General features: G+C 41.6%; 1 protein-coding gene across 6 annotated transcripts in view; it reads right to left on the reverse strand.

The window, feature by feature from the left end:
* ttll5 (tubulin tyrosine ligase-like family, member 5) overlaps positions 1-10,307 on the reverse strand; it is a 90,463-nt gene extending 80,156 nt beyond the window's left edge. For 3 of the 6 annotated variants that reach the window (XM_079528992.1, XM_079528991.1, XM_079528987.1), the window contains exons 1-7: positions 8,078-8,200; positions 7,538-7,675; positions 4,896-5,002; positions 4,645-4,727; positions 3,489-3,595; positions 2,843-2,973; positions 969-1,051 (exon numbers count right to left, since the gene is read on the reverse strand). In XM_079528992.1, the coding sequence (XP_079385118.1) occupies positions 969-1,051; positions 2,843-2,973; positions 3,489-3,595; positions 4,645-4,727; positions 4,896-5,002; positions 7,538-7,599 (573 nt within the window). In that variant the 5' untranslated portion in view covers positions 7,600-7,675; positions 8,078-8,200. Of the gene's footprint in view, positions 1-968; positions 1,052-2,842; positions 2,974-3,488; positions 3,596-4,644; positions 4,728-4,895; positions 5,003-7,537; positions 7,676-7,847; positions 7,897-8,077; positions 8,205-10,256 lie in introns of those variants that run through there. The other 3 variants (XM_079528988.1, XM_079528990.1, XM_079528989.1) reach the window with 3 other exon arrangements.
* Between the last annotated feature and the right edge of the window lie 349 nt (positions 10,308-10,656).

Genomic DNA, 10,656 nt, shown 5'->3' on the forward strand with positions numbered 1-10,656 from the left:
ATAATCAGCAGAAGTGAGTGTCAATTCCTTGTGTCCATTGTGTTATTTGATTTGTACCGTGCATTGTGGTCGATTCCATTCGCTCACTTTCATCCATCCATTGCGCAGAAAATAATTAATGGATTACAATAATATAAAATTCCCCATAATCAGTAACACGTAGATGATAATCATGTCAGTCAAATATGGTTCTATTCAACGGCAACTAAAGGCTAGATGGTAAAGAAGGGTGTAATTTCCAATATTTCACCTCAGTTCAGCGCAAGTCTGTTTAATTAATCCAAAGTATCCTTTTCGCTTGATAACGTTTCATAGAGAGACAATACGATCACGATCTATATACCAAATGAAAACTGGAACTTCATAGACTACACAGAACTTTGAATTTTACAAAACAACCTTCTGTATCAAATATAAATGTATTCCAAGGCAGCAATGCTCGCTCTTCCATGGGCAAAGAGGGTGAGAGCCAAGATTGCACTGGGGATAATGCATGAGGATAATGATTGCACCTATGCACATAATGGGTAGCGGAGGTGTTTTAGGGATTTAGGCCGGTGACAAAAATAGCCACCACTTAGTGGGTGAACGCCATAGAGTATATAAAAGGATAGAGACTGAACTGGCGCGAAGCTCCGCCCCCCCAGCTATTCATGTCAGTGGAAGTTGCTCAGTGGCGTTTTGAAGCACCCGGAAGACTGCCGGAAGTACCGTCTCAGAACGTCTACTTCCGCATTTGACCACCAAATTTTGGTGGTCAAATGCGGAAGTGCAACCGAGCGCTCAATGTTAAAGCCCAGCTGCACGGGGTTTCCCAGTCATTAATCCACGGGTCCGCCTGTAGTCCCTCCTCCTACCACTAGGGAGGAGAGCTTCAACGTTGAATAGCCTCACTGGCCCCTTGGTGAACGCCCATTCCTCAATGCTATGAAGGAAGGAATTGTGTCAGGGAACGATAGTGGTCTTACGTTGCTGACCAGGTAGATCCCCCTTCCTCTTGAAGACGCCACTGGTTTAATGATCCAAGGTCCCTTGTCCTTAACGAAACAACCTGGGCACGAGGAGACTTGTGAGTATACAGTTCAGAATATGCAATAAGGGTGAGTGTATTGTATAACAAGCTCTGTAGGGTTCCCACTCTCAATGACCAACTCTAGGGCTAGGCAGCCGATATGTACAAAATCAAATATCACAAGATTTATTTTTTACCAAAATATCATAATTGTGGTTTTTCATCAGGGCATAAATAGCAGATCTACACACTCAACGCATTGTGAGCATGTAGACCATTTGACTATGTTTTGCAAACATTTATAGTTCAAAATATGTGTTATCATATCACAATATCAATATATTGCTACACCCTATGAGTGTCAAAGGACGACAATGTTGGTGGGTTGGCAGTCAAACACTTAAATGCCAAACAAGATATCTAAAATTCTACTGGCTGGATTGATCTGGAATTTGCTGTGTACCCTCATGCTCCCCAGGGAATGAACTCTGTTGATTTTGGGTGACCACTGGCCTTTCCTCTAGTCTAGCGCCACCATTAAGCCAAAATGTCAGCTTAATTTGTACACATGGCATCTCATAATCAAATAGGTAGATTGCAAGGTGATACCTACATATGGTGATGGCCTTTTTCTCCTGTGCTACCCAGGGCTTAACATTAAGGCTTGTCCTGTTGTCTGGGACAACTAATAAATGTTTCCGGACAAGTGCATTCAAATTTGACTCTTGGTTTCATGTTTTCTGAGCCAACAATATTGTTTGACATTTTATGGACAGGACTGATCTGTGGCTGTCTTATGTATTTGGAATACATTAAATGTAAGATCACAGAAATTCTAGGGCTATTAACTTGTAAACTGAGAATATTCATCTAATGTTCAAATCAATTTACAGTTAGTTGATTTAAAATATGTATTTGTGTGCTCGTGTTCCGGACAAGTGAGTTTTGTGTCTGGACAAGTGATTGAGAAAAGTACTGTGCCTCAAAGAGTTAATGTCAAGCCCTGCTACCCTACTAATTCTGTCTCTAAAGATGGTAATGCATTGTTCTATTTGGTTGTAGCTTCTGGGTCTTTTAGACTTTTTCAAAAACTTCTCTATGACACATGTGAAACTCCCATGATCAGATTGACATGCCTTTCGCTGTCGGGTGGAAAGATTTTCAGGAAGAAATAACCTATGTTCCAATGGATCCAATGTAGTTTTTATTTATTCTTGTTTAATAAGTTGTTAATAGTTTTCATTGGTAAAATATTGATAAAACCTAAGAAAAGACTTAACAACTTCCACCTGGTGTCCATATTTAGGCCATATCAGTTTTTCAAAAACAGCAACAATAGCATACAATATCACAACTCATTGCGTGAGCTTTTTTAAATTGTCTATTTCAGTGTGACACGGTCATACGAAAAAGTATTAGATAAGATTTTTTTTTTTTGGAAAAGATGAAATATGGAGATAGATACAAGGTTTCTACCCGACACCGATGACATCATGCCACATACTGCATGCCACAGGGTCATGATCCCCTTCAACCAAACCCACCCAGCAGGGGTGCAGCCAGTCACCTCCCCGTAGATTTTTATACAGGTAGTATCATTGAAATAAATTATCTCTTATGCAATAGAGACCTGTGGATGACACATCCCTGGTCGACAAGGGATCCAGCGAGGCTCCAACTACAATTTCATGACTTTTCCAAAACTTTTCTCCTTTGATTTAGTATAACTCATCCAGGCCAGTGGAAAATGCCATGCCTTTTCCAGGTTTTCTAGGAGAGTGGGAAGTGGGAACCCTGGCTTAGGTGCAAAGGGTTTTGAGGGAAGCTTACTGCAGAAGTCCTGGTACTCAGACGGAAGCACAAAGGTCTGGGGAACAATGTGGAAGTTTTTAAAGCCATGAGCCTGCTGCATTCGCTGGATGTTTTTGTACAGGCGGTCTTTGCGCGTCAGTTCATATGACCTGGAAAACAAGCACAGCCGCTGACCTGTTAGTTAAAAAATGTTCAAGCTCTGCTCAGTGTGCTTGTTGAGAGAAAAGTAAAGTGCAGTGAAAACAACAGTGGCAATAAGACTCCCTTCTGCATGACATTATGATTAATTTCATGTTTTAAAGAGGCACAGGTCCAAACTAAATGCACTTTGCAGTGGGAGCCAACAAACACAATGACTGATCTGAAGGTCTTAGAAAGGCTCAGCAGCAGTGTAAGATGACTGAATGCGCAATGCATCTCCTGTGGATGTGAGCTCAGAGGTGTGGGGCCATGTAATATGTATAATTTATTGATTTATTTAATTGTACTTTACCCTTCTTTTTTTTGCATTGGCAATTGGTGCTTGGTTGAATGGGGGTAGGTGGGACAATCATTCCCTCTTTTGTGTTTCCACGTGTAGTTAGCTAGTGTACTCTTATGTCTTATGTTCCTTCAATACAATATTGTCTGCCTCAACAGATACGACTGAAGACGTGCACTGCACCTGGGAAAGTGGTTGACCTTCTGGAAGTCTTGAAGGCTGCGTAGGAGATAAGGCTTGAGATGTGATCCGGTCCACATAAGATTAAAGTCATTACTATTTGGATGAACCTGAAACAGACAGACATTCTGGTCAAGAGAAAGTCCAGAGGCTTTGTCAACAAATGTAGATTCACTGCACACAGGACAAATTACCAATACATATTGGTAATTTATATATTTAAAAGCAAAATATATATATTATATTATATATTTAACACCAAGTATAGTAGTTGATGCTAATACAGTGCGAGTTTCCAGTCAACAACAGCAGTATTATATTCTGATGTCCATCACATGTGACTGGTCGGTTAGCATGGATCTAAGAAGCAGATCAGATACTCAGCCACTAATCTGGTGAAGTATAGCCTACTCTCTTCAAATCACCTCAAAGCGAAAGTCCGCTCAACAGCTATTTTCATCACCATTTTACTTGATGTGTTTTCTGTTTTGTTTTGTTTTATTCCAGCCATTGGTGGAGAGGCACGTTTTTTTCACTAACTTGTCTAGGAGAAAGCCATATGTTTGCAATAGAGGGTTATTAAACTCTGGCTCTATATGATGCTGTGGCAGACACTCATCTGCCTTTGATGACGGTTTAGTGGGAGTCCAGAAGCATTGAAGAGAAATAAAGAGAGAATTAATGGTAACTGTTTGAAAGGAGTGATAATGAGGACTGAGGAGTATGCTCCCCTGAGAGCCAATACTTGTTTATTTCCATTGGGGGCATATTCCCAGGTTTCGACTAAAGGCTGATTTATATTTAGTTGCGCACTGGAGTCGCACACCGAAAACAGCCGATCTACAAGCAATGTGACACGTTGGGAGCATGTAGATCAGCTATTTTTGGTGCACGAACAAGTTCAAATTAGACAGTATACAGTAAGTGAAGGTTGTAAAATCCCAGTGGATTGGACAGACATGGTTAAAAACAACACAGAGGATTTTACTGTGTACAATGCTATATTTACATATGATTACATAAATATAGCATTTTGCTTCTGGAATAGAGTGTATACTTTGTTGTACAGCAGTGTACGACCGAAACATGACATTGTTTGCGTGACATTGTTTGCGTAAGTCACCACTCTGACATTGGACGCTTTAGCCAATAACTTTACCTCATGGAATCCATGATTGGTCAGGATTCCTCGTACCAAGCGGCTCTCTGTGCGAACGATCTTGAAGGCCATGTTGTATCTCTCTTTAATAAATGGAAAACAACAGTGCAACGGTAATAAAATGTACTTCAATATGCCCCGACATTAAAACATTCCAAGCACACAAAAGATAATAGGCTACAACAGCTTGTTTTTTCATCTTTCACCACGCTCCTGCTGCTGTAACCACAATGCAAGGTAATAATGTATACCTCCAATGGAGCAGATGTTCAAATCCCTAGAGACGATCGCTTCAGGGCAAAACACCAGAACTGGGATCTTCCTGCTAAGACCACTCCAGGCAATGCAAGGGTGATCACTGGGAGGCACAGAATCAAATGAAGCCAGGTATAATACATTAGTAAGATGTAGTAGAACATATATGCATCATATAAAGAAAGATGACAACTGAATGATGTTGTCAAACAAATACAGCCTGGGGATTTATTTCCCTTCATGCCATGTTGAGTTTACAGTCCTGGTTGATGCTGGTTAACGGATATGGGCTGCTTACCTAACCCTGGTGGAATGCATCCTGACATGCTGTTGACTTTATGTGAGCAGATAGAGACAGAACCACACACAGGTTCAGGGTGTGCTGTGCAATAAAAAGGCCCTGCTACTATATTAACAAACACCCTGGTAACATTGCACTGATAATATCTGATAGTGCCAGACTCTGACTACACGTCAGGAGCTAAAAAGAAAAGAGACAGATAAGATAGCATGTTGTCGGAGTAAAACTCTATCGGACGTGACCGTCCTTGATAAGATGGGGAGAGGCAGGTAAACAATTGTTGCTCCTAGCTCAAATATCCAGGTATGCCAGACAAAAAGGCTTCTGTCTTGTCTGTGGTGATATCTGTGCTACACGCCATTGAGAAAGGTATTTTGATAGCACAGATCTGTCAGCGAACAACAGAAGGGCTCAGACAAGCTGACATCAAGTACTGTAAGTCAATGTGCGATGCTCCATTAGAAACATGTTGACACAAAAGAGGATAATGTTAAAGAAAAACAACTGATCTACAAGCTATAACGTGTCGCAATGCATTGTTAGTTTGTGTAATTGTTCTTGTCGACAAGCGACACTGTTGTACGATCAAGTATGAATAAAATGTTTTGATAAATATTCCAATCCGTTTATGATGCTGACGATTTTAAGCAATCCTGGCGAATACCAGAACACTGCTCGTCTCAAAACGGTCGCCTCGGGCGCAAATCCGGCAGAGCGGTACAATGGTCTCTGCCTGTTATTCCAAAATGTAACCTCAGTAAACTATACCTAAACGGTTAAACCTAACCTTATTCCTATCCTAACCTTAACCTCCGTAAAACAGTGCCAAAACCTAAGCCTATTCCTAAACTTAACATCGGTAAAACTAACCCTAAACTCTTCAAAATCCTCAGTGAGTTACTACTAAGTGTAGGCCAAGGTGGCAGAAAAATATGACAAAGACTGGCTGGTGTAACAATGAGCTACAATGAAATGTCGTTGGCTTTAGCTATTAGGTTTCCAACTTCTTTTATCAATTATGCAAAATAAGAGTTACTCAAGAAGTTCAAGTACTGCATCTTGGCATAAATAATTAAAATGAGCTTAGGACATCCCCTATATAATATAGATTACATTACACATGATCCATAGCAGAATTTAGAAATTGAAATTTACTGTACAAGAGACTTGGTAATAGCAAATGTATAAATGCTTTGCTAAACAACATGATTTCAAAATTCAAACTGGTACCAGAGTAATAAATGTTCCATTTAAAGACAAAGAAACCCTGAAATATACAGTAAAAATGCTCAGTGTTAATTCGTCCCTTTGTAACTTAGAGTGTACAGATGAAACAGGGTCCTTCCTTTGGGTTCCATCTGCAGGGGTGTAGCACCAACTTCTGGGCCCTGGGATAAGCAATCTCTGTGGGCCCCACACGCAATTTGTTTTGGTGTTTATTTTTGAGTGGTGTAAACCACTCCAACAACTGGCTTTGTTAGTTTACGTGTCCATGTGTTTGTTCGTACCAAAGAAATGAGCATGGTTGCTATGGTCACCCAGTTCACACGGGTGTGATTTCATTACGTCAGACATTACGTCAGACCACAGCTGATCAGGCTATATAATACCTTACACCACTCAGTTCACACGGGTGTGATTTTTATTTGTAATCCAGGCTTTCGAGGGCCTCCCCACCCTGGGGCCCTAGTAAGACTGTCCCACTTTTCCCCCCAGTCCAACGCCCCTGTCCATCTGTACACTCTGAGTTAAATTAACACTCTGTGTTGCATGCCAGGAGGGATCAGTACTAAGCTAAGAACCCATTTGACACTGCTAAGATCAAATCAGACAGCCAACTCAACAAGCTGTAAGGATTGTGGGCAGCACGTGTACGACGTACATCACTACATGCAAAAGGAGAATGCTCACAGAGAGAGGCTTATAATAGCAGTCCAAAAAGGGGAAATGACACGATTAGTTTATTTTTTTTAAACACTATAACAACTTGATTTTGGTGTTTGTTATCACGTCATCAAGACAAATGGGTTATGGGAATTCTATCTATGATAAACTATGGCCAAAGTTAAACTGGATAGACACTCACACCAGATTAGACAGACAGAGGGTGGCAAGGGGGTTGAGGCTCAAGGTGTATTGTATACAGTATATACTTCATAGTCACATAAGCTGTTGCAACATTGTAAACAGTGAAATCATTGCACTTGGCCTCTTCAACAGTAGGAGAGAAAAGGGGAGATCATGTATGCAATGCATAATAAAGCAGAGACAGACAGACAGACGAGCAATCTGACATACTGTATGTGGTCTTTTTATTAGTAGGCTATATCCACTTACTCCTGCTCGTCCTCCTGTGAGGACTCCGAAGAATCCTCTTTATCCCGGATCACAGCTGGCATTTCCACGGCGGAAGGTGAAGCGATGCCTGGTGAAATGTTCTGGGAGGATGCCTGTGCTTACTACGGCATCTCCAACCTGCAGACAAGTCACCATGCAGACGCAGTAAAAGATGAACTGATGATCACTGACAGAAATCCCAGCTATACTGATTAGCTAACGTTAAGCTAACGTTAGCCAACGGTGAGAGATTAGTGCATGCATTCAAAACGTACGATAACGCCAGGGTAATTATGTACGTGTGGACAACCTTAGGTTAGCACAGGTGTGTAGCAATCTTGCAATACTCTGTAGCATGGATGACACAGTTGCTATGGTAAATAATTGTTCGAGCAACAGTGCCATTGGTCTGGAGAATTAATGAAGCCTAGACTCAATGTAACGCTAACAACTTAGCCATGCTAAGAACACAGAGATAGCTACTATAGTTAGCACCTTAACTGTATACAATAACGGTATATGAAGTAATAACCAACATACCTAAAACACGCCAACATAAACGTGCATCTAGTCTTTGAGTGTGCAAGCTTGCTACTTGCTGCTAGCATCACTCACATCATGCACATCACATCACTTGGGCTTTTCTTGTTGAGCGCACCAACGCCATCCTTTAACGTTCCTGTAACTACAACAACTGAGTAGCAACAGATGGGAGCATGCGCACACACCTTGACCTTTGTGTCCAGCTTTTTACTTGTCACAATTTACTCACTCGTCGTTGATATTTATCTATATCATATTTTGCCTGTGGGCTGCGGCTGGTTGGCTTATCAGATTATACATTTGATTTATTTTACTAACTAGTCATAAACTATCAAATGTTGTTTACTTTGCTTGCTGTCGTTGTTAAAAAAATACTCAAATGATCTACGATTGGGAGACGTGAGGCGGCACATTAGCGCCCTCTATTGACCGGGGACGCGTCCTGAACTTGGTGCCCAGGCACGCAGTGACAGTCTTCTCCCATACCAGAAGACATACTTCTCCCATACCATCCCATACCATCCCATCCCATCCCGTACCAGCAGTCTTCCCAAAATAATTCTCATCAAGTGCCCAGTCTTCCCTAACAATGACTGCTATGGAAATATAGAGTAACATAATACTTATTTTTATCAAAAAAAATAAAAAAATAATCACACTACATTTAAGGATTGTGGTCTGTGGCTTATTGCGACCTGTCCAAAACCCGTCCGTCCATCCGTCAGTCAGGAGTCAGGACACACCTCCATATATGGTTGTCAGCCCATCACGCCTCGTGACATCACACCTCGTGACTCGTCACAGCCGGCCAGCAACTCTACATCTGACCTCAAACCTCAAACCCATAGATCTCCATATATGGAGCTGACCTGTTCTGACATTCCATATGTTGATCCTTCCCCATCCGTCCTTCCTCTTTATTGTCTCTAGTTTGAGGCCCGCCTCAAAGTTATTAGTGCAGCCGGCGGGCCTGTTTAAAACTAGAGTTCTCAACAGGCCCGAAAATTCAACAGTCCCGAAAATTAAGGCCCGGCCCTACCTGGATCCTCATCAAACCCTGTACAGTGTACACTCAAGACACTGCCACCGCTGCCACCCTTAGATCTCCATATATGGAGCTGACCTGTTCTGACATTCCATATGTTGATGCTGACGTCATCAAACCCTGTACACTCAAGACACGCTCCATATATGGCCAGTACAGAATTCATTCCATATGTTGATCTGACGTACCCCTCATGACAAAGCACCTGCCGGCACCCGGGTGAGGTTGCTTCTCGCCCTCAGGGCGTCTTACTGGTTTGAATTACTGTACTATTAATGTGTATATTTGCTTTGAAATTAATTATTACATTTCTTAATATTAATATTGCCTTATATGTTTGCCATATGACAAGATGTCTTGTTGTTGTAAACCAGATTTGTACAGATTTCTTCATGCAGTGTGAACAGAAACTTTCTAATGTAATATTATGTTATGCATAATAATATTAATATGCATAACCCGTAAGGTCATTTGAACCTGATGCTGAGAAACTGAGTTTGACCACTATGACTTTCTTCTAGGCAGCCTACTGAAAACTGCTCAGCGTATCAATATACTGTATGCTCGTTATTACAAATGCACCTGTTGAACTCTAAATTTAAGTGATACTAGTCGTGGGATCCCAAGCCAATGGAAACTACAGCCTTTCTCTTCATGGAAAGTTAACATGCTGAAATAGAAACCATTGTAGAAGCCATTGTTTTTGCATCAATACAAAAAAAAATCACACCTGTGTGAAGTGATCATATATCATCGTACATCATAATACATCATCTCATTCCGGCCAATCACAATTTGAATGAATTGTCCATTCTATTCCATTCATTGTCAATGGCATTTTAATGTTTGTGTAGGACAAAGTTTGTGCACACACACCAAAAGCTGGTCATATAGGAGGGGCTAGCGACCTTCCAAAAACAACATCATTGGTAGGCAGGTTTCTGAACTATCTATATCCCACATCTAGGGCTCTATTTTCATCCATACTAAACGCCTTATCCTATATTACAATTGAAAACATGTGCCCAAAAGCACGCACAGGAACAAAAGGCACCAGCTACTACGTCACTGACACGCTGCAACACGCTGCAACACACACTGCAACAACACACTAACACGTCACACACTTACCCTCCGCGTCGCTGGTTCCCTATCTCCTCATGTCGCGCCGCACGGCCACACTCGACACCAGCCGCGTAAAAATTGTCATCGCACTGCCACTACAGCCGGCTCCCGTCCACACTCGCAAACAATATCAATATCAATAATAAACACAAACACGCCACAAGCACCGACACCCCCGCCTAATTTGTTGCCACGTCTATGAAAACAAGCACCGAAAAAATGCCATTCAACACGCTACTTACACACACTACCACTCGCTTACAATACGCGGACCTGGCAACACTACATTCTCTCTCCCATTTGCTCAGAGCCCACCACGTGACCCACACAGGGAGGGAGACGATTGCGTGATGCTTCTATGTACAGGATTCTATAGGTCACCACTTTTGGTGTGACACACATACGG

This window comes from Electrona antarctica (assembly GCF_951216825.1).
Source record: "Electrona antarctica genome assembly, chromosome: 18".
In the NCBI taxonomy this organism is placed as follows: Eukaryota; Metazoa; Chordata; class Actinopteri; order Myctophiformes; family Myctophidae; genus Electrona; species Electrona antarctica.